The 25,614-nt window shown below is 37.8% G+C and overlaps 1 protein-coding gene across 2 annotated transcripts in view; it reads left to right on the top strand.

The window, feature by feature from the left end:
• The window catches only part of DIPK1A (divergent protein kinase domain 1A), a 108,595-nt gene that overhangs the window by 67,488 nt on the left and 15,493 nt on the right, over positions 1-25,614 (top strand). The window contains exon 2 of one of the 2 annotated variants that reach the window (XM_063107093.1): positions 12,857-12,991. The exons of the other annotated variant lie outside the window; for it this stretch is intronic. Within the exon in view, the coding sequence (XP_062963163.1) occupies positions 12,857-12,991 (135 nt within the window). The remainder of the gene's footprint in view (positions 1-12,856; positions 12,992-25,614) is intronic. 2 annotated transcript variants of the gene reach the window in all.

The following is a 25,614-nucleotide window of genomic DNA, read 5'->3' as shown; positions in this document are numbered from 1 at the left end:
ATAAATTTCCTAGATAGATCCCTGAAGTTTTGCATTTTAGAAGTCCTTAGAGTGCAGCCTTATAACACCAAAGTTACAAGGTTTGGATCCCTCTACCAGCCAGTTGCAAAAAAAAAAAAAAGTCCTAAGGTAGTTATTCACCAGCTGTATTCAGTGCCCATTGGTCTAGGTATACCTGGGCTTTAGTCAGACGTAGTGCTAAAGATTCAAAGAGCATATAAAAAGATGTCAAGACCACTGTCAAAGAAATGAAACTAAAATTGTACTTGCCCATGGAAGTGGATGCTGGGGAAGGTAAAATAGTGCATTTTGAAAAACCAGTGAATATTCATTGTTACAAACTTTCTGGAAAGCAGTATAACAATACAAATCATAAACCTTTTAAAACTGCATACCCTTTGACCTAGAAATTTTATTTACTGAAACCTCTCCTGAAGAAATAATTACTATTCAGAAAATATTTATGTGTTTAGTACAATAGGCAGTAGAATAGAACAAGTTCAGGCTTTGAAGCCAGGTTGCCTCAATTTGAATCCTCCTTCTTCTACTGTGCCTTACTTATCCTATGTGTGTTTCTCAGTTTCTCCATCTATAAAATGAGGAATAGGCTCCCACTCATAGAGTTCTTATAAAAAGGGGATAATAGTAGTCCTTTCTAGTATCAGTTGGTTACCACAGCAAGGCTGCATAACAAATTTCCCCAAAACTCAGTGGCATACAGTAAGCATTTATTTATCATTCACACATTTACAGGTCAGTGGGAGTTCAACTGTTCTAGGCTGGGCTTGATTCCAGGTGGACTACAGTATCGCTTATCCTTTTGGGATCAATAAACTACCAGGACTGCCTTCTTCTCCTGGCAGTGTCTGGAGTGGAAGAGGGCAAGTCCAATTGCACCCTTTTCTTTGCATCACATCTACTAACAAATGTTAGCCAAAGCAAGTCATATGGCTGAGCCCATCATTGAGACAGGGAAGGTGAGGCATGAGGAGAAAATGAATATTTGCTGAACAGTCCAAGAGTCAGCATACTATTTCTGTAAAGAGCCGGATAGTAAATATTTTTGGTCTTGCTGGCCATATGGTCTCTGTTGCAACCACTCAGCTCTGCTATTATAGCATGAAAGCAGCCTTAGATAACATATCAATGAATGGGATGACTGTTCCAATAAAACTGTATTTATAAAATCATGTGACAGACTAGATTTGGTTCATGGGCCATAGTTTTCTACCCCTGACTGATTTACCACACCAACTCATAGAGTTTTTGTGAGGATTAAATAAATTAATATATAGAAATTACTTATAACAGTTCCTGGTGCAGAATAGCACTGATAAATATTGGCTCCCATTAATAGTGTTGTTTGTTTTATTGTTATTATAGCACAATATTAGAAATAATAAAAATGCTCAATAGAGATGGGGTTAAGTAAATTATGGCATACCCATAATGTAAAATGTTGTGCAACTACAGTCCTTTCCATGATGCAAAGGTAGAATGCTGGTGCACAGAGGTGAACACCTCTTCCACCCATGCCCTGGCAACCCCAGTATTTGGGGTTGTATATGTCCACATACATATCTGCTCTTCTTATGTATCAAAGGAAGGTTAGGTTTCAAAATTTAAATGCCATGTGTCTAGAAGTCACAGTAAAGACTGGGAAAGGAAGCTTCAGAACCCTGCAGTCTCCTTTGTCAATCTCACAGAATATTGGCAATTAAAGTTAACTTATTTTTAAAAACCCTTTATAATTATCAAATTTTATCTAAATTGTAATCAATTGGCCTCTGGATACTCCAAGTCTAAATTTTGTTGAAAATAGTTAGATTAATTAGGCTATACAACCTTAGAAGTAACTACTCCAAATAAGTTTTGCCTTAAAATATGCTTTGGGGATGGCCAGTTAGCCCACTTGCTTAGAGCACTGTGTTGAAAATACCAAGCACAAAGGTCAAGGGTTTGGATCCCTGAACCAGCCAGCCACCAAAAAAAAAAAAAAAAAAAAGTTTTAGAATCCAAAGTCTAAAAGAAACATGGATTTTAAACTTTAAGTTTAGTTAAAAGGTAGCTAAACTTTATTTTTAGTAAGTGGATTTAAGTGGCAATTAGGATTTCCATCTAAGATTTATATGTGGTGATTGTATGTCATTGTAAGTTCTAGATACAGTATGGTGCCTCAGGCCTACTAAAAGAGGGAAATAGATACCTCATTCGTCCATTTTGGGTGCCAGAATCTTAACTGAAATAAAAAGTTAACATGAATCCGATTATAATCATATCTCAAAGAGTTCTTTAACTTGGGACTTTATGTACATAAGCAAAAGATTTGTCAGTAGTTATTGAGCCCGTGATATAGAATGAGAACTATATTTCATCAACTTAAGCATAAATGTGTATAACTACAAACACAACTAATGGATTCTAATAGCAATTTCCATTTCTTCCTCACTAAGACAGAAGGAAGAACCATTAATTAGAATAGTCAAGAAAATTGTCTGTTCTGGCTGGAATGTCCGTCCACATTGCTTTTCTCCTCACCCTGAGACCCTGCTTTGCAGGTACCCTCCTGGAGTGGTAGCCAGTCTCCAAAGCTGACTCTTCAGTGAACCATGCCTCCTGGTAGTCATACCCTTATGTAGTTCTCTCCTACATTCGTTCTGGGTTGGCCCTGGGTAACCAAAAGAATGCTGCAGAAATGATGCAGCTTCCACTTAGCTGTCTTGGGATGCTTGCTCTGTGGAGAATCATCCACCATGTAGGGAGTCTAAATACCTTGAGACCACCATGTTCTGAAGAAGTCCAGCTAGCCACATCAAGCTGAAGAGTTGGCAGTGAGAATAAAGAAGCCATCTGCACATCCAACCCAGTCAGTCCTTCTTCAGGTGCCTCCAGCCCTACTCAGATGCAAGAGAGAGACCTGCCTAGCTGAATCCAGTCATCCCTCAGATCCATGAGAGATAAATTGTTGTTTTAAGCCTCTGCGTTTTTTTGTTATACAGCAGTAGAAAAACAGAACACATAGCTTTCTTACTCCTTGTCCTTCGTCACTGGAATGATGAAGAACCCTACAATTGAGTTCTTTTCATCGACAATTGTAAATGCTAATATTCCTTTTATGTAGATTGTGAATGGAGGCTACTCCTCCCTCCCATGTGCTCTGTAAAATGCCTGCTATCAACTTGTTCCTCAAAAGCCTTCTTTTTTAACCAGGGGTATGGCTTTGATCTTTGCAGCTCTCTTTAACATGTGCCTGGCCTGTGTTTCTCTAAAGCAGCAGCAAAGATGAAGGATTATAGATTCTTAAGCTTTTGGTGGGAAAACACTACCTGACTTCAAATTATACTACAAAGCTATAGTAACCAAAACAGCATGGTACTGACATAAAAATAGATACTCAGACCAGTGGAGCAGAATTGAGAACCCAGAAATCACCCCTCATGCTTACAGCCATCTGATATTGGACAAAGGCAACAAAGATCTACATTGGGGAAAAGACTTCCTCTTCAGTAAGTGGTTCTAGGAAAATTGGATATCCATAGGCAGAAACTAGATATGCACCTCTCACCATATACTAAGATCAACTCAAAATGGATTAAAGACTTAAGTATAAGACCTGAAACTGTAAAGTTACTAAGGGAAAATATAGGTGAAACACTTCAGGAACTAGGTCTGGGCACAGACTTTATGAACAGGTGCCCAAAAGCACAAGCAAAAAAAGAAAAAATAAACAAATGGGACTAAAAAGCTTCTGCACAGCAAAGGAAACAATCAACAGAGTGAAATGACAGCCTACAGAGTGGGAGAAAATTTTTGCTAATTATGTATTTGACAAGGGATTAATATCCATAATAGACAAGGAACTCAAGCAATTACACAATAAAAAACAAATAAGCCAATTAAAAAATGGGCAAAGGAGCTGAATAGACATTTTTCAAAGGGAGACATACAAATGGCCAATAGGTACATGAAAAAATGCTCAACATCACTAGTCATCAGGGAAATGCAAATTAAAACCACACTGAGGTATCATCTCACCCCAGTTAGACTGGCTATAATCAAAAAGATGGTGAATAACAAATGCTGGCAAGGGTGTGGAGAGAAGGGAATGCTCCTGAGCTGTTGTTGGGATTGTAAATTAGTACAGCCACTAGGAAAACAGTATGGAGGTTTCTCAAACAACTACAGATAGATCTTCCATATGATCTAGCAATCCCACTTCTGAGTATATACCTAGAGGAATGGAAATCATCATATTGAAGGGATACCTGCACTCCCATGTTCATCACAGCTCTGTTTACAATAGCCAAGATATGGAACCAGCCAAATGTCCAATGATGGATGATTGGATAAGGAAACTGGTATATATACACCATGGAATACTACTCTGCCATAAAAAAGAATGAAATTCTCCCATTTGCAACGACATGGATGAGCTTGGAGAAATTTATGTTGAGTGAAATAAGGAAAGCCCAGAGGGATAAATATCACATGTACTCACTCGTAAGTGGGAGCTAAGAGAGAAAGAAGGAAGGAAAGAAAGACCACAGTGATGTGTTGGACTTGCAGAGGGAGAGAACATACTTAGGGATACAAAGTGGACTGTGGGAAAGGGGGAGGGGGAGGGAGGTTGGGGATAACTGGGTGTGGGAGACGGAGTACAATTGCAGTCTGTGGTAATGGGCATGCTGCCATATGGATCTGTCCTTCACATCTAGGGCCTGAGGGGGGACAATCAGCTTTGTATCTCATGAATATTTATAACCCCCCCCCAAAAAAGATGTTCTAAAGCATTTCCCGAGGAACATAGACCATGTTATATTGGCCTGTAACAGAATTGCTTTAATTAAATTGAATCTTATTCTTATCTACCACCTAAATGGAAGGTGGTTACAAGATACAGACCCTGAGGACTCATGAATGCATCTTCTGAAAGATGACGTTGAGGATATGATTCGTGTTATTTGGAGGCCTTCTCACCCCACCCTAAAAGAAACACTTGTTCATCTCCTTGTAGCAAGAATAGTTGTATTTCTAAACAATGGGACTATGTGTCTTATAGACATTTTGGATTGTGTAACCATGACAAAATTTCACCTTCTTCTCTTTGGCTTCTTCAGAGTTTAGAACCAAATTTGGGATTTATAACATATTTAGCCTCACTGTTTTTGGGTTAGTTTTTTGTTTTCACATTTATATTTCTCTGTTCTTTTACCTCATACTTACTTTGCACTCAGTAGATTTTTAATACCCTTATTAGTAGTTTTAAATCATTCCTGAGACAAGACGTATTGTTTAAAAAGTGAATTCATTCATTCACTTCTCTTAAGAGTTCATGAATCTTCAGCCTATAGATGGAAGTCACAGAATAGGACAAGATATCCAATGTGAGCACATTTAAAAAGAAAAAATGAAAAAAAAAAGGAAAGCACATAAATGATTATCATAAAAGTCAGGAGCATGTTAATTAACCCTTTATTGGGGAGGGCAGATCAAGGTCAGACAAGGTACTAGAAAATTCTATTTTTTAACTCAAGTGGTAATTACGTGTGCATTTGCATTATAACTATCATTTAAGCTATATTTATGTATTTTAAATAATTCGACATGAGTGATATATTTCACAGTAAAAAAATTTTTTAAAGCAATCAAGAGACTTCTAGATTCTACAGATATATTTTAAAATATGTATGTTAAACACATATATACAAATATATAGTTTTTCTGATTAAAAATAATACATTTATAATAGAAAATTTGTGTAATAGAGAAGAAAAATAAAAATCATCCATAATTCTACTGCTCTTGACGTTTTGAAATAACCCTTGACATTTTGGTTTTATTTCCTTGCAGTTTCTAAAGTTTGTTAATGACTTCCTCTTTTTAAAAGTAAAATTGGGAATATACCATACATGTAGTTCTGAAAACTGTTTTTTTCACTTAATATATCATGTGCATTTTCCCATATTTTGACACTTCTTTGAAATAGCATTTTACTCTTTAGCCTAGCCACAGGCTTGAGACTCCCCCCATGCAATTAATTTCCCAGGTGTTTTTGCATTTTTTATTCTGTCATCCTCTAAGCATGAGAAATATGAGCCAGCATTTAGAAAAAATTATCTGCTCCTTGGCTTCTTGTTGAAATTTTATTTCAAGAGTTCTCAAAAAATCAAAACAGAAGATGCTCATGCAAATAAAATCTTTAGACTTTAGAGAACTAGGATATTTTCTATAAATGTGATAATTTACCTCTTAGAAAGATTAAGAATGCTTAAACTCTGACCAACAGACTAACAATACCCTTTGGCAAGGAATTCTTATTTAAAGTTTTGTCATAAAAAAACATTTTTCATGCTAAAAACAAACAAAATGAGGGACATGGACATTTTTCTTTTCACTATTTAAATTTCTAAAAACTAAGCATTTTTCTTGTTTGGATTGGCATAAAAGTTCTTTTTTTGTTTTTCTTTGGTTATTATAGCTGTGTTTTGATGTTTCTAAAAATGATCACTAGGACAGTTTAAATTCGTTTCATTTAGATTTCTTTAATGGTTTTCCAGTAACCCTCCAATTGGCAGTGAGGTACTCTTTAGTAAGGGTACAGGATCTCTTCTGAATAAAGTTTATTTGCATGTGTTGTGATGTACAGAAAATATTTGTGCTCTTAAATGGTTTCTTCATATCTCTGTTTTTGTATAACTAGCATATTTTTGGAAAGTATTATTACTGTAAATATCTAGAATTTATTTAAAGAACATGGTGAAAGTTTTATTTGAGGATATGGGTAAATAATTTTAACTCTAGTGTTTCTTCAATCAGTTTACTCATAAATTTGCTGTAAAAGTCTGTTAGCTACAATGTTGTCAGTATAACAATAGGAAAAAATGTTTTTGAAGATTATTTCAGATCATTGAAAAACGTGAATAAAAAAGGCAAGCATATTTCTAACCTTTTGCTATGAAACAATGAATGATGAAATGATGGAATGATTGTATTGGGGATTTTGCAAGTGATAACCTTATCAATTCTTAATACTTTCTTAGTGTTCGAGTCCACTAAATATGTTAAGCAAAATATTCATGGACAAAAGTAAAGATATAATAGATATATTTCTTCCCCACTTCTCAAAATTAAGGGCATGTGTGTAGGGAATATTTAAGGATAAAGTAAATGAGACTTTGTGCTTTACATGTTTATAATAGATGGTGAACATGAAAAACAGACTAGTAGTAGAAATCGTTTTAAATGTCTAAATTATGGTGTGTTGCCTCTTTCTGACTATTTCTAAAACTTAATGTCAAATTACATAAACAAGATCAAAGATTTTCAGATTTGTTTTGAAATAAGTTATCACAATGCAATCAAGCAATATAAAAAAGAAAAGTTATCACTATTCTTTAGGGTGTAATTGGTGGAGAAAGTTTGTGTCATCATGTGCATATTTTCCCTCTCCAGTGAATTTTCTTAATTTACAATAAAAGATTGGTAATCATTTACTCTAGTCATAAAGAACTGCTTCTGGGGGCCGGCCCGTGGCTCACTCGGTAGAGTGCGGTGCTGATAACACCAAGGCCACGGGTTCGGATCCTATATAGGGATGGCCGGTTTGCTCACTGGCTGAGCGTGGTGCTGACAACACCAAGCCAAGGGTTGAGATCCCCTTACCGGTCATCTTTTTAAAAAATAAAAATAAAAATAAAAATAAAAAAATAAAGAACTGCTTCTGTTATTTCCAGACAGATGTTATTATATTTTTTAAATTAGTAATGGTTTATGCATTAAAGGGTTATTTAAAATAAAACGAGAGCTTCATACAAATTTGATTCTTTCAACCCCATAATTTTTGTTTTCATTTTATTGTGTAATGTTAATATCGAGTTTCTCACACAGCATTTTAGACCTTTGTTTAAATGCTTTGTTGTGGGGCCGAGCCCGTGGCGCACTCGGGAGAGTGCGGCGCTGGGAGTGCGGCAACGCTCCTGTCGCGGGTTCGGATCCTATATAGGAATGGCCTGTGCACTCACTGGCTGAGTGCCGGTGATGAAAACGACAAAAAAAAATAAATAAATGCTTTGTTGTGCATTTTAAGATGTTCAGCAGCATCTCTGGCCTCTAACTACAAGAGTCCAGTGGTGTTCGTCAGTCATGCAACCAAAAAATGTCTCTAGAGGAGAGTTCAGGTCAGATGGAGGAATAGATGGTCCCCAGCATCACTCTCTCCCAAACATCAACCAATTTACAACTATAAAAATGTCACATCAGCCAAGCTGGGACTGCTGGAGCTCAGGGGAAGAGGAGGAGAGACCTACGGAGTTCACCACAATGAGAGAAAGAAAAAACTGCTCAGAGTGTTTTGGGCCGTGGCCACTTTAAGGCTGAAACTGCTGAGTGCATGGAGCAGGAGCTGGCAGAAGCCGCAGCTATGCCCTTCAGATGGAGTTACTTGGAGGCGGCAGGGGAGAAGAGGGTCTTGGTGGCCCCCAGGACAATAAGACCACTAATAGGGTTCCCGTGGACCTACACAGGAGCGAGGAGCCAGAACAGCTGAAAAAGGGGAGTCATTCAGAGGCTGGTGAGTCATTGCAAGGGACCAGTGCAGGGCCCGTCCCATGGGAAATGTTTGGAGCACAGGCGGTGGGGGAGACAGGCCCACAGGGAGAACACTGGGACACAGCAAAGACAGCCGATCTGCCCCCCAATCAGTGCAGGACCACGCAGAGGAGGCTAGTCAGGAATATAGAATTGCATGGGATGCAGTTTGCTGAAAAAACTCAGGCCCAGATCAGAGTTTCTACACAACCCAGGTACACCAGGTCTCTGGAGAGCTGGAAGTACCTATAAGGTCAACCATTAAACCCTGAGCTACATAAAAAGCCTTCTCTAGGGAACCAGAAGCAAAGCAACAATTTAGCTCAACCACTCAAGTACTGGTTCCCACAGGAAGTTTCCCTGTTTTAGAAGTAAGCAAAGGACAAAAAATTAGTTCCGGCCCAGGTACACCACCAGCACCTTGGAGCCTGCCAGGGGACATGAGGCACGGATCCGGGGACTGGACCCCCCTCTCACAACCAGGCACACTGTGCCAGTGCCTTGGGCCCCACCCGGGGACACGAGGCATGGAGAAGGGGACTGGACCACCCTCCCACAACCAGACACACCGCATCAGCAGCTCTGGGCCCACCTGGGGACCTGAGGCATGGAGAAAGGGACCAGACACCCCTCCCACAACCAGGCACACCACGCCAGTGCCTTGTGGCCTGCCTGGGGACCCGAGGCAGGGAGAAGGGGACCAGACACCCCTCCCGCAACCAGGCACACTGCACCAGTGCCTCAGGACCTGCCCGGGGACCCCAGGCATGGATCTGGGGACCAGACACTCCCCACAACCTGGCACACTGCCAGCACCAAGGAGCATGACAAAAACATCACTTCCTTGTGGGTGGCCCACCACAGCCACCACAATAACCATGGCTGCCGTGAAAGCGGCTAGACACCACAGCCAACATGCAGATGATCCGCCAACCACTAGAGTGCGTTTATACAAGGAGAGTAAAAGAGAGAGATAAAGAAGAGGATGTCTCTCTCCACAAAGCCCATTTCAGAGTGACAGAAGAAGCATCTGCTCTATGATAATATTGGGGGACCTGATCACACCTCTCAGCATTGGACATATCATCTAGGCAACAAATCAACAGAGTAACCATTATTCTTTCAGAAGGAGAGAAGAAATCTAAGTTAATTGGGGGTGGGGAAGAAGAGAGGGGGATGGGGAGAGATTGGACTAGGGGCATAAAGAATAATTACGATTTGTAACAATATATATGCTAGTAATATTGATTTGATCAACATATCTCAATGTTGAACCCCCAAAATATGTATGATCAATTTTGATTCAATAAGAAAAAATTAATTAATTTTTAAAAAGAAAATAAAATGTCTCTAGACATTGCCAAGTGTCCCTAGGGGGCAAAATTGACTCCAGTAGAGAATCACTGCTATAGTGTATTTACTAAAATTCTTATCATGCTTTTCAGGAGCATAATTTGGAATAAAGCAGTATACCATTAATACCTAGGCACAAAATCAGCAGAATAAAAAAGCTGCTAGGCAGTAATTTGGATAGTTCAGCATAAATAAAAAGGTCAGACTACATTTCTTAATCAAAGAGTAGATTGTCTAGGTAACTGGTATAGAACAGACCACTAGAAACATTTTAGTGAGTGCTATAAAAGAAAAAAAATTAGTTTATAGCAACAGATGTAATTTATGGCTGTTTCTTCAATCATTATTTTAAAATGTGAGGCCACAGGATCTGTAGATTTTAAAGGATACATGAAGGTCCTTTCACTATTTTGTGATACCCCCAAATCACAGCAATTTTCCATGGCATCCTGGAATAAAAATGTGTTTCACTCCTTTTGTCATTATGTCTACAATAGGTGATGCCCAGTACCCTGCTGAGAATGTCATTAAGCTAATTTCCTTGCCAAAATTTTTGGCATCCTGTATCACGATGAGCATTCATCAGGCAAGCCAGTTCACATAGTGTACTTCAGTCTAAACATAAGCCAGAGGAGGTATTAAAATGTAGCTAGTTGAGAAAAAGAGAAAAGTAAAATGTTTAAATATTACCACAGAACCATTATCACACCCCAAAATATCAAAATAATCCCTTAATATCATCAAGTGTCCTGTTATTCTTCAAGTTTGCAATTGTATCATAAATTTTTTTACAGTTTTTCATTTGAATCAGGATGCAAAAAAGATCCACATTTTGTGATTATTTGATATATGAAGGGTTTTCAAAAAGTTCATGGAAAGGTTTGTATTATGTTTTAATTCTATTTTTCCACGAACTTTCTGAAGTACCCTCATATTTCTTAAATATTTTTTGATCTTTGTTTCCCCTTCTCTTTTTCTCCCCTTATAATTTATTTGTTGAGAAACTGTGTTATTTGTTTTGCAGTGTTTCCCACAGCCTGGAGCCTGTATCTTCATAGTGTCATTTACTTAAATGTCACTTATGTTTCTCTGTCTCTTGTATTTCCTGTAAACTGGTAGTTGAAGCTAAAGGCTTCATCAGATTCAGATTCAGTTTTCTTCTTGGCAAGTCCAAAAATAAGGTGATAGCCAATGATAATATTGTTGTCCTCTTGCTCAGTGACTTGCAAATTGATTTAGCTAAGATTCGTTGAGTATTTACTATGTGCCCAGCAATGTGCTTAGGTTCGGTAGGCATTATGTCACTTAATTTTATTTAAGCTTCACACTACTAGTACATATCGATTTCTATCTGATCACCACATCTCTTATTAGGGCCAAGTAATCTTAAATATCTTTCAGACAACCCCCTGTTGTCATTTATGTGATTTAATTTTATCTGAATTTTCTTTTTACTGAATGCATTTAGAACTATACAGAAATACTTTGCATTAAAGTCACCTTTTAATTTTAATGGTAAAGCTAAAAGACCTATCATTTAACTGTGAGTTCATTGTACTCAAGCTTTTTGGTACTGGGATTCACCATCTGTTAACCTTACAAAGACAGATATTTAAACCGCTAATAGGGCCAACAGAATTCAGTATTTCCTGAGTCTCTTTTTCCTTTGCACTCATTGTTTTCTGCAGGTGCACTTATGTCTCTTTCATCTGTTTCTGCTTTCTTTGCATGCTCACAGTATACTACTGTTTCCCAGTGTGAGAAACTGGCTTTGATTGTAAAAGCAAAACTAGCTTGTCATTGTTTGTTTACATATCTTTAATTTTTCTACTCAATTCTCTCCATAATCCTCAATCCTACTGTTATAAAATCAGACCAGTGGAATGCCAGACCCAAAATATAAATGTCAAATTATCTTGACCAACTGCCACTTTTGAAGATTAAACTGTTTGATATTCGGGTGATGGAGAAAAGGCACTAACTGGCCCAAGTTTTGCAATTAGATAGCAGAGCACTGGAAGCAAAACAATGCAAAGAGGATCCTATTGTGTGGCTTTATAAGCTGGCATGCAAGGAGTAATTTACTCTTATTATATTCATTTCTTCTCCAATCCTTTCTCCTTTAATAGTTGTAACATTCTCCTCAGTTTTCAGAATACTAGGTGAAACATTTGGTTGGTTGAATAGAAGGAATGGACTTAAAGCCCTGGTGAATACAACAGGGAAATAGGAATGACTGTGGAGTTGAATTTCTTATTCTGGTTGTCACTATGAGACATTAGACAAATAAGCAGATTATCTGTTCTTATTTCTTTAAAACAAAATTATTTTTATCATGATTATTCACAAAGACCTGTAATATTCTTATTTGAAACACTCTTTTGTAAGCTCCTAGTGAATGGGAATTGTATCTGTCTTTACCTGTTCTTATGCAGTGCCCAGGGTATCGTGGTGCACGTGCTTGTACTTAATAAGAAGCTTTTTTTTTTTAAAGATGACCAGTAAGGGGATCTTAACCCTTGACTTGGTGTTGTCAGCACCATGCTCAGCCAGTGAGCAAACCGGCCATCCCTATATAGGATACGAACCTGTGGCCTTGGTGTTATCAGCACCACACTCTCCCGAGTGAGCCACAGGCGGGCCCCTAATAAGAAGCTTTTGAGGATGGTGGTATTTGAAAGGTTATACATCTTAAAGGATATTTTGTTTCCTTTTTACTTGGCAGGACCAAGGAGCTTCCTTTTCTAAGACCAGTGCTGTTTGTACTCAGTGAAAGTACACTTTGTTCTAGAATTGCCATATGAAAGCCTAGAATATATATTGAGTTAATTCCAAGAAGGGGGTGGAAAATCACGTTCTAGGATAGTGAGTGTTGACTTGGTGCTGAATGAATGATTATGTGCTCTTTTACTCACAGGCTCGCTTCTCATATGTACGGATGAAATATCTTTTCTTTTCCTGGTTGGTGGTTTTTGTTGGAAGCTGGATTATATACGTGCAGTATTCTACTTATACAGAACTATGCAGAGGAAAGGACTGTAAGAAAATAATAGTAAGTATTTTTAATTTTCTAGTTTACTGGAAAACCTCTTAATAACAGTATATTTACTACTTATGTACTTAATAATTGGTGTCAAAAATAAAAGTTAATTTGACATTAGAGATGTGCTGAACTTCTTAGTTATGTTTTTTTTATTTTTATTGAATCAAAATTGATTATACATATTTTGGGGTTCAACATTGAAATATATTGATCAAATCAATATTGCTAGCATATATATTGTTACAAATTGTAATTATTATTTATGCCCCTTGTCCAATCCCTCCCCATCCCCTTTTCCCTCCCTCAGCCCCTCTCTAATCACCCTAGATTTCTTCTCACCCTCTGAAAGAATAATGGTTACTCTGTTCATTTGCTGCCCAAAAGATCTGTCCAATGCTGAGAGGTGTGATCAGGTCCCCCAATACTATCATAGAGCAGATGCCTCTTCCATCACTCTGAAATGGGCTTTGTGGAAAGAAAGATGCTCCTCCTTTCTTTATCTCGGCTGATGACTCTCCTTGTGTTAAAGCACTCCAGGAGCTGGTGGACGATCTGCATGGTGGTTGTGGCATCTAGCCATCTTCATGGCAGCCATGGTTATCGTGGTGGCTGTGGTGGGCCACCCACATGGAGAAGATGTTTTTGGCATGCTCCTTGGCACTGGTGGTGTGCCTGGTTGTGGAGAATGTCCGATCCCCAGCTCCATATCCCAGGTCCCTGAGTGGGTCCTGATGCGCTGGCACAGTGTGCCTGGTTGTGGGAGGGGGTCCAGTCCCTGGCTCCAATCCTCGGGTTCCTGGGTGGGGCCCCAAGGTACTGGTGGTGTGAGTGGTTGTGGGCAGGAGTCCTGCCCCTGGCCTCATGCCTCATGTCCCCTGGTAGGCCCCAAGGCATTGGTGGTGTACCTGGGTCGGAACTAATTTTTTGTTCTTTGCTTACTTATAACACAGGGGAACTTCCTGTGGGAACCAGTACTTGAGCTGTGTGGTTGAGCTAAATTGCTGCTTTGCTGCTGATTCCCTAGGGAAGACTTTTTGTGCAGCTCAGGATTTAATGGTTGACCTTATAGGTACATTTTGCTCTCCAGAGACTGTATGTACCTGGGTTGTATAGAAACTCTGATCTGGGCCTGAATCTTTCATCTAACTGCACCCCATGCAATTCTGCATTCCCGACCAGTCTCCTCTGGAGATCCAGGATCAGCTGTCATTGCTGTGTCCCAGTGTTCTCCCGGTGGGCCCATCTCCCCCACCACCTGTGCTCCAAACACTTCCCATGGGGCGAGCCATGCACCAGTCCCCTGCGTTGACTCACTGGCCTCTGAATGGCTCCCGTTTTTCAGCTGTTCTGGCTCCTCACACCTGCGTGGGTCCACGGGAACCCTATTAGTGGTCTTGCTGTCCTGGGGGCCACCAAAGTCCTCTTCTCGCCTTCTGCCTCCAAGTAACTCCATCTAAAAGGCACAGCTGCGGCTTCTGATGGCTCCTGCTCCATGCGCTCCAGCATTAAAGCAGCCACGGGCCGAAATGCTGAGAGGAGTTTTTTCTTTCTCGCATTGTGGTTTCTCCTGCCTTCATGAACTCCGTAGGTCTCTCCTCCTCTTCACATGAGCTCCAGTGGCCCCGGCTTGGCTGATGTTACATTTTTATGTTGTAAATTCGCTGATTTGTGGGAGAGAATGATGGAGGGGACCACCTATTCCGCCATCCTGACCGGAACTCGAACTTCTTAGCTTTTTGATATGACTTAGTAGGAGTGTTCACCACTTTGAAAGTCCAGTATCCAGAAATCTAAATAGTAATACAGATAAATTAGTGTGGGAGCATCCTCATTACAAAAAGTTGTTTTTCAAATATATTTGAAGTTTAGTTTATTCTAATCAGATGAGTTTTTAAATGTATAGAGTATAAAAGTGTTATTTACATGCAGTCTTTCTGGAGCACATCTTTTGAATAAATGAAGTCATTCTTGAATACCAAAATTTATCTAAAAAGCATATAAGTGTATTTATTATTTAATTTCTATCCTAATGATTGGATATATCTCAGGAAAATCACTGTATCAATCTAAGATTTCTAGTAGTAATTGTTGGTCCCTAGCACTTATATTTTAAATATAAAATATAAGGAGGATTCAAGTAAACTTAACTCCTTGCTTTCTACTAATACCTTCTAATATAGATAATATTAAAACACTTCATCTCATAATTATATATTTTTTTGAGTTTATTTTTTATTTTTATTTATTTTTTTTTATTTTTTTTTTTTAAGTTTTATTTTGTCGATATACATTGTGGCTGATTGTTGTTGCCCATCACCAAAACCTCCCTCCCTCCTCCCTCTCCTCCCTCCCCCGCAACAATGTCCTTTCTGTTTGCTTGTCGTATCAACTTCAAGTAGTTGTGGTTGTTATATCTTCTTCCCCCCCCCAGGTTTGTGTGTGTGTGTGTGTGTGAATTTATATATTAATTTTTAGCTCCCACCAATAAGTGAGAACATGTGGTATTTCTCTTTCTGTGCCTGACTTGTTTCACTTAATATAATTCTCTCAAGGTCCATCCATGTTGTTGCAAATGGCAGTATTTCATTCCATAATTATATTTTTAATAATGATGACTTTGAGGATCCCAATTATCATAACTTACTAAAGATTCTGTAATTATCGAATGGTTACTCTTTATCAGGCCAGTGGTGCTAGGTGTGTACATATTGCAGGGAACAAGATGTCATTCACTGTATAAAACTTACAGCTGAGCAGGGAAGAAAATGAGTAATTACAGTAAGGTAAGATAAATATTACTATAGCGAGTGTTATAGGAACGTAAGACAGGGAGACCTGAAGCTTCCCAAACTTCTGAGAAAATACAAATCAGTTTAATACTAGGCTCTCTGTCAGTCAGGATAAAAAAAACATTCCCCAGGAGAGTTACAGTCTCTTCAGTAGTCAAGGGAGGAAATGAGTTAGCAAAGAAGAGTTATAGTATCTTAAGTAGTCAAGCAAGGAAATGAGTTAGCAAAGAGTCCCAAATCAAGGTTCAAATTTGTCAATCCTGTGTCCATTCCAATTGGCCATTCCAGATCCTTGCGGCATTTTAAGATCAGAGGAACCGCTGGGGACAGTCAATATACTGAGTACTTTACAAGTTATTAATCCTTAAAATAATACTATGAACCCCCCACCCCCACCCCAAGCCCATTTTACAGACAAATAAATGTGACCCAGAGAGAGAGAGAAGAATTGGCCCAAAATGATAGAGCCATAATTTGATGCTAATTCTGTTTCTATACAAAGCTCATATTCTTCTGCTGCCCTATGTCAGAAAATACTGACAGAAGAAGTTATGTTTAAGAAAGCTAACAAAAAACCCCCACAAAACTCAGCTACTCGCCTTCAGCAAAGGAGGAAGCAGGAGTTACGTAATCAATTACAATAACATGCAAATAACCAGAACTATTTGAAATATTTATTTCCCTTCCTCTAGGCCACCTTTCTCAAACTAGGAGCATTGGGGCACATTAATAGGTATTCCATGGATAAAATATTTTCTTGGTCAGATATATTTAGAAAAAGAAGGTTAAACAAAGACAAATAGCTTACTTTACTGGGGACTTCTGAGAGTCTGTAATATACTAATGTGTGTTATGCATTTCCAAGCAAGAGCAAATATACTTGGTCAGAAGAAAATACATCCCCACTACCACCCTCCCAGGAAGACTTGTTAACATCCTGTGGTGATGTTAGAAATACTGTTCTAAGATATTAAGTCTAAATGAAATGGATATGCTTTTAAATAGTGACACAATATCTTTCAAAATATAAGGAACATATTGGTATGTATTCCGTCATGAGTGAATTATATTTGAAGTGCCTCATTATTTTTCACTTTAATTTTCTTTTAATTTATAAGAAATGGAAACAGAACATAATCCTAGAATAATTTAATGATTATCTTAACTAAAACTTGAAAATGATGAAAAAGCTTTCTGAGTCTAAAATACATCATTTTCCTAAGGCTGGCTTTAAAAAAAATTGTTGTTACTCTGCATTTGGGATTTCATTCTTAAAACTTACCATAATTGGTAATACTAAGGTCAGTAGCAAGAAACTAAGACAGAACGAATATTCATAAGGATTGTGGGATTAGAACTAAAAAGCAAGCAGAAAAAAATATTTTAAAAGTATATTTTAAAGCTTCAAAGAGCTAACAAAATAGTGATGAATTACTTGATCAAGATCTGGCAGAGGATAAGATTTGAGAGAGATGAGACTAGTTTCTGTGGCTGCTTTTACCTAGATATGTATGATCCTGAAATATACAATCTTATGACGCTAGGGAAATAAAAATCCAGTCCAGGTCCAGCCAAGGGTAGGAACCCTGGTATACCGTGCTTCAGGCTGAGACCCTGAAGGGCTGACCCCTAAAGGTGAACTAAAAGAATCTCAGAATGGTAAGCTAACTTTTTTAGCCTCTTTTACCCAGGGGGAATTTGCTGATTCTGGGCATGGGCAGGGTTCTGAGAAGCAGAACTATATACTGGAAGTGAGCCGCTGCTGGGCATAAGAAACCAGCAGAGCCTTTGTAGAAAACTAGGGGAACTCCATGCATATAGCCAGTTATCCCGTTGGGATATTTGCCAGTTTCTGGGGCTCTGCAGAATGGGAAGCTACAAATCTCACTGGAAAGCCTTTGAAAAGCAGAGCAGGCATTTTGGCAGTCTCACAAGATACAGATTAGAGTTATGAACTTGCCAGAGAGAGAAGCACCAATGAATGCCAGGCTCTCAGTTGAAAACCCTGAAGGGCTTTATGCCCTTGGAATGGGGATGAGCCAAATGTAGCTTGAGCTTTAACAGAGCTACAGTCCAGCCTCAACTCAACATAGCCCCTGATTGGATAATGCAGTCAGCAAGCATTACATGTGCCTACTAGAGGGAAAGGAAACCTGCTCTGGAGGCATTATGTAAAAAATTACAAGGAAGGACAAAAGGCAAGACAACATGACCAAAAATCAATAGATAAACACAGGTACTGGAAACGGATCCATGGATGATCCAGATATTGTAGTCATCTAAAAAAAGGATTTAAAAATAACTATGTTCATGTTCAGTGAAATAGAAAAAAGGGTAGAGGAAATAGATAAAACAATTTCAACAGAGAATTGTGATATATAAAAAAGAATCAGTAAGATAGTATAGAGCTTCTCCAAAACATTAAACATAGAATTACTGTATGATCCAGCAATTCCACTTTTAGGCATATACCAAAAGAATTGAAAGCAGGGACTGAAAAGAGATACTTGTACATCAGTGTTCGTAGTAGCATTATTCACAATAACCCAAAAGTAGAAACAACCCAATGTCCATTAGCAGATAAATGGATAAGCAAAACATGGTAAATACATACAATATTATTATTTAGCCTTTAAAAAATGAAATTCTCACACATGCTACAACATGGATGAATATTGAAAACATTACGCTAAGTGAAATGGCAGACACAAAAGGACAAATATTGTATAATTTCACCAATATGAGATACCTAAAATAACAATTGCATACAAATTGGGAGAAAGATAAAGGGAGTTAAAGGTCTGAAAAGACGGCATTTTGAATTGGAACCTGATGAGAAAGAAGCAATTATGTGAAAATCTGGGCAAAAAGCATTTAAGAGGAAAGGACAGTGAGTGCAAATGCCCTAAGAGAAGAACAAGCTTGAGAAAGATGGTTGATGGTTTTATGTGTGGCTTATGAAAATCTGTCGCATTACTTTAGTCACACCAATATTTGATGTTAATTGTACAATCCACTGAGCACAAGGAACTTCTTCGTTATCAGTAGCTCAACCATTATTATCATGTCAGTCTGTTGGAAAAAAGACGAGGCTGGAGTCAGCACCAGCCTCACCCTTTCTTGTGATGTACTGTATGACTTTGGGTAAGTGACTTCACTTCATTGGCTTGCTTTAACTCCATGGTAGCAGTTTACATCAGTTTAACAATCATGGTCTATCTTGGCTTACGTAGATTTCTTCTTGTCAGTCCATCTCTGTCTTTTTCCCCTTCTATTTGTGTGTCAGGGGTCATGTCTATTGTAGTGGTTAAGAACATAAATGTTGGAATAAAAGAGCTTTAGTTTTGAGTTCCACTTTGCCATTTCTGAACTGTATAACCTTGGGCAAGTTACTTAGCCTTTGTAAAATGGAGATTAATGATACTCTCACATCAGGTGGTAGTAAGTATAAAATGAGTTCATGTATTAAAAGATTTAACACTGTGCCTGACACGTAGTAAGTACTCAGTAAATTATTATTATTATCATCACATTATATTCTCAAGTTCTTGCCCTTGAGTCTGACTGGGAGGATAAGACACACACACACACACACACACACACACACACACACACACACAGACACACACACACACACACACAAACACACACACACACACACACACACACGACCTTGAGTGATCAGATGTTTCAGTCAGGGTTCAACCGGAAAAGCTAATATAAGGAGATTTATTGTAAAGACTTGGCTTATGCAAGTCCAAAACCCATAGAGTAGGCTGTCAGGAAGGGCAGGCTAGAACTCTTGGGCATGAGCTGAAGCTGCTTTCTACAGGTAGAACTTTTTCTTTTTTTTTTTTAAAAGATGACCAGTAAGGGTATCTTAACCCTTGACTTGGTGTTGTCAACACCACACTCTCCCAAGTGAGCAAACCAGCCATCCCTATATAGGGATCTGAACCTGTGGCCTTGGTGTTATCAGCACCATGCTCTCCCAAGTGAGCCAAAGGCTGGCCCTAGAATTTTTTCTTCATCAGGGAAACTTCAGCTCTGCTCTTAAGGCCCTTCAACTGATTGAATAAGACCCACCTAGATTATCTAGGATAATCCCTCTTAATGTCAGCTGATTATAAACTTTAATGTCATCTACAAAATACATTCACAGCAACACCTAGATTGTTTGCTTCAATAACTAGGGACGATAGCCTAGCCAAGTTGACACATCAAAAAATCATCACATCAGGTTAAATGATTTAGTTTATACGACAAGTAGTTGTACTACAGAAATTTACAGATAGAATGCTCCAACGAATAGAGAGATTATTGTAGGTAGAATAGTGAAGACAGACTTTGTAGAAGAGATAGAACTTATGCAGGGCCTTATAGAATAGAAAGAAATTTGAAAGGCGCCAAAGAGAGTCTTTCTCCTTCTAATCTTTAACCAGGTTTGTCTTAGCACTTTTATCCCAAAGAGCAAGAAGCTGATAAACATTAGTCCAGAGAATTCCTGGAACCATGCATAAGTAGCCACTGAACCACAGGCTTGGTTAGGCCTTTTGGCAGCCTGTAAATGAATGTAGTTTCCTCTTTTATAGTAAATTTTAAAAACAAACTTAGAATGTTGAACAAATCTGTTATGTATTTTATATAAATTATGTATTGTGTGTGAATTAGTCTAATTTAGTGTCGTTTTTATCATTTGGACATTGGAAATCACTATAGAATATTAGTATTATTTCCCTGAGATATTTTTTCTACCCAATGGATAATTTTTTTTAAAAGATATAGGGTAATGCTACAAGGTTAGAGGGATTCTTAATTTATCTAAGCTTCTAGGAAGCCAGAATCCCAAACTGGGATTAATTTTGCATATTGTACATTGATCTGCAATTAGAATTCAAGTTTCTTGTTTTCAGTTTTGTTAAACATGGAACTTTCTATTCTCACACTGGTTATTTAGAGCTTACCCTAGTAAAATGGGTAATAGGCTTTTAAAACTCTGAGAAGGGAAATGAAGTGGAGGTGGTACATGCAGAAAAGTCAGGATCAACTCATGAAAGTTGTAAGGAATGAGAACTGTTCTGCTTGTCTTTGTTTAGAGGCAGCTCTCAAAAAATGAGAGCAATCACTAACCCTAGTCAAATGTGCTTGGTAGGATCCATTTTTTCTCCTAGTTGTGGTTTTTTTTTTTCCACCAAGCTGATTGCATAATGTGTTATGTAATTAATTGTACATTTTCTATAATTATAGAAATCACTAATTCATTTATTATTTCAGCAAATCCTGTTTGGTATCTAACCATAAAGAAATTTTGCACAGTTTGACCCTGTGGGTGAGATTTCCTTGACATAGCATATTTCCCACTCCATATGGTGGGCGTTCTGAGGCCTCACTCAGGAGCTTGAGTGAAACCTCCGGTAGGTATAGTTTAGGGTTTCCAAGAAATTTAAATCATATAGACCACATTCTCTGACCACAAATAATTTTTTTTTGAATTGGGGGAAGAAATTCAGGTTAAAGTCCCCCAGCTCAAACATGGCCCACTGCAAAAGAAAAGAGAAAATGAAATGACTGAAAACTGTAAAGGCAAAAAAAAAAAAAAAAAAAAGTAAAAACAAGCAGATATGTTTGGAAACTAAAAAGCACATTCCTAAATAATATGTAGATTAAAGTAGAATCACAATAGATGCTTAAAACTGAACAACAAAGATATGCATCTCAAAACTTGTGGGAGGCAACTGACACAGTTCTTAGAGGGAAATTTACAGCTTTAAATGCAATAATAAAAAAACAAGAGACTGAATATAAATACGTTTTATAAATAAAAAAGGAAAAAAAGAGGCAGGGAGGAATATTTCCATTCTATGTACTTCTCAGGACAACATTGTTTAATATTGATATCTTCTAACATGTTCTTCTGTGATTGAGAGTTCTGAGGTTCTACCCAGATAATAATTAGGAATCACTCACTGCACCTCTCTAGTGAACCTTTGTGACTATTATATGAGCACACTCTTTAAAATGGAAGCATTAAAAAATGAAAGGGCCTCTAAATTTTATTACAGTCTCTTTTGAGATTCAATTTCTAGTGATAGTGGTTTATTGCTTAAAACAACTAGCTTAAAATATACTAAATTTAAGATATTCAGAATCATGTTTTCAATTAGATAATAATACATAAGTAACTGTATTTGATTTAGCTTTGCCTTTGCTTAAGATCAAGTATCATTTGACTTGACAGGTTCATTTTGTGCCATCATTCTATATTTTTAAAAAGTACCGAAAAGGTTGATTGGTTAGCGCAGTTGGTTAGAGCACTGTGTTATAACACCGAGGTCAAGGGTTTGGGTCCCCATACTGGCCAGACACCAAAAAAACAAACAAAAAGTACCGAACCAATCCTACTTGGAACATACTGTTTTTAAAGTACAAACTTAATTTTTTATTTGAAAGGAAAATACAGCCCTTTTCCCTTTATGCCAACTCAAGTTAGGTTACCAATCTCTTCTTTGTGAACTTACAGAAAAATATTTACTAAACAAATTTATTTCAAATCTTGACAAACGTTAAGTCCTATTCTAAGGATAAATTACTGGTTAAATTATAGTAAAATTTCTGGTGACCTTCATGTGTTATATGCTGCCCTGTTTTATATCATGTTCACCATAATCTTGAGACATAATTTTGTATCATTGTTATTAGCATCATTTCTGTGAAGCAATAAACAGACTTAGAGTTAAAGCCAACTTAGAAGAAACGAGCCATCAATAAAACACCATGTTATTTTAGTTGAGCATTTATTATATGCTTACCAGCACTGTGCTCAAGCCTGAGGATACAGAGGTGAGACATGTCCCTGCACTGAAGATGCTATAGACCAGTAGGGGATATGGAAAAATAAAAAGGAGGGGCACATAACTGAGTCTGGGAGCAGGGTTGCTAGATGTAGCAAATAAAAATACAGGGTGCCCAGTTAACTTTGAATTTAAAAATAAACCATGAATGCCTTTTTGAATATAAGTATGTCCCAAATATTGCCAGTGAACAACAAATAATTTTTCCAATAGCAAATAATAGTATGTCCTATGCAATATTTTACTGGGCAACCCTAACAGAGAAGGTCCCCGAAGACTCTCTAGAAAAGGTTACATCTGAGCTGAATTTTGAAGAATGAGCTTGCAGGCAGAAGGAGGCAGGTGCAAGGCTTCAAAGATACGAAATAATACTACATTCCAGAAATAGCATGGCTGGAGCAGAGAATGTGAGGGGCAGTCTACAGAGGTGAAGTAAGCAGAGTCAAAATCATAAAAGACCTGGTATGTCATGTTAAGGAATTTGCCTTTTATCCTCAGGAATTTGTAGGGAATCAATAGAAGTTTATAAGCAGGGAAGTAACTGATCAGGTTTATGTTTCCGAAGAATTTCTCTAGTTGTAGTGGGGAGAATGGATTGGAAAGGAGAGATCACAAGCAGGGAGACCAGTTTTATGGCAGTTGTAATAATCCAGGCACAAAGTGGTGAGGGTGTAAGCTATGGCATTGGCAGTGGGAATGGAGGGGAAGAAACAGCTTCGAAGATTATGAAGGAGATAATTTGGTCACCAGCACTTGGTGACCATTTGAATTTAGGGGGCTGAGAAAGAAGAAGGAATTTAGGACAGCTCACTGTTTTCTTTTTTCTTTTTGGTGGCTGGCCAGTAAGGGGATCCGAACCCTTGACCTTGGCGGTATCAGCACAACTCTCTAACCAAGTGAGCTAACTGGCCAGCCCTACAACTCGCTGTTTTCTCTCTTGGTACCTGAGTGGATGATGGCTCCTTTCACTGAGATAGGGAATAAAGGAGGACAGCCCTTGGGGGAGAGGAGGGCAGGAGACGGTGAGCTGTTTTGGATAGGTTGAGTGTGGAGTACTTGCAGGTGATCCAAATGGAGGCAAGAGGTGCACAGGAAGCACTAGGATATTTAGCTCAGAAGAAAAGTCTGGGCTGGGATAGAGCCAGGTTTCCTCAGAGCTGTGGGAATAAATGCATTCATGACAGTGTACAGAGAACCCAAAGAAAGTAGAACAAAACCCTGGAAAACAATAATATTTAAGATAGTGAGAAAGGAAGAGAACTCCATAAGGAAGACTCATAAGGAGTTGCCAGGGAAGAAGGAGAAAAACATGAGATGCCAATTAGGAACGAGTTTTTAAACAGCGTGATCAACAAGGACAAATACTGAGAGGCGTCAAATAATATAAGAATTGAATTTGCAAGTCACAGTTCATTGTTAAAAGTGTTATGAGTATTTGCAAACAATACTAGGGTCAAAAGTCAAAATGTGTTGGATTGAGTTGGGATGGGGGAAAAACATGTTGATAGTGGATATAGACTACTGTTTCTGGAAACTGCTGGGAAATGGTTTTTGTTGTGTTTTATTTTGTTTTTAATTGCAGAACATTTACCATCTTAGCCATATTTAAGTATATAATTGAGTAGTGTTAAGTATATTCACATTGTTGTGCAACTGTCTCTGTAACTTTCTCTTTTTGTAAAACTGAAACTCTCTCTTTTTTTTTTCTTTCCTTTTTTTATTTGGTGGTTGGCTGGTACTGGGGATCTAGAAAACTGAAACTCTCTACCCATTAAACAACAACTCCCCTTTTTCCCCCATCTAGTCCCTGGAAACCACTATTCTACTTTCTGTTTCTATGAGTTTGACTATTTCATTGTCATAATGTCCTCAAGGTTCATCCATGTTATAGTATATATCAGAATTATTTTACTTTTTAAGGCTGAATAATATTCCATTGTATATTTATACCACATTTTGTTTATCTGTTCATCCATTGATGGACATTCAGGTTGCTTCCACCTTTTGGCTGAGAAATTATTTTAAATGGACCTAAACCAGTTGGTCAGTCACACTCCTTAGATTCTATTTGAAAGATAATGGATCCTGACAAAGTAGAATTTATTCCTATAATACAAGTTGGTTCAACATTTGAAAATCTATCACCTTCTTTAAGGAATAGAGAGAAAAACTATATGATTATCTAAATAGACACATTTGACAAAATTCAATAAATTCTTAGCAAATTGAAGGGAACTTTCTCAACCTGATAAAGACATCTACAAAAAACCCATAGCCAACATTATATTTAATAATGAAAGTCTGAATATATTATCTCTTAGATCAGAAAGAAGGCAAGGATATACATTCTCTTTACTTCTATTCCACATTTTACTGAATATGTCACTGTAATGAGACCAAAAAAAAGAAATAAAAGGCTAGAGATTGAGAAGAAAGAAGGAAAGAAAGAAAGAAAAAGTGGAAGCCACTGAAAATGTTTAGTATACATGAGGATTAACTACTCCATACTACCTTATTACCAGTTTATAATGAAAAAATTTGTTATACATATAAACATTTATTCAGCCATAAAACACTTACTTATTTGCAATAAATTTATTTGCAAGCAGACACAAAATGTTTCATTATAATCTGTCTTAAACCCATTAAAGTTCTAACTCTCTCCTTTTAGGTGCTTTATCATCTTGCATAAAAGATTTACTCAAGGCAAAAGCAAAGATAATTCAGAGGCAGGCTTCTGTCACCTTATAATTAACATCAGACAACTAGAAATTCTGAACCAGGGATTCTCAAAATATGGTCTCTTAGACCAGCATCATCAGCATCACCAGGGAATTTGCTATAAATGCAAATTTTTAGCCCCACCCAAGGCTTAACTGAGTCAGAAACTCTGAGATTAGGGTCCAGCAATCTGTGTTTTAACAAGCCCTGCCAGTGACCTGAAGCTCCCTAAAGTCTCTACCTCTACTGTAAAATGATTATCTCTGGGTAC

This window comes from Cynocephalus volans, chromosome 8 (genome assembly GCF_027409185.1).
Source record: "Cynocephalus volans isolate mCynVol1 chromosome 8, mCynVol1.pri, whole genome shotgun sequence".
Taxonomy (NCBI): domain Eukaryota; kingdom Metazoa; phylum Chordata; class Mammalia; order Dermoptera; family Cynocephalidae; genus Cynocephalus; species Cynocephalus volans.
Note: the sequence above shows the minus strand (reverse complement) of the source record. Positions and strands in the feature narration are given on the sequence as shown.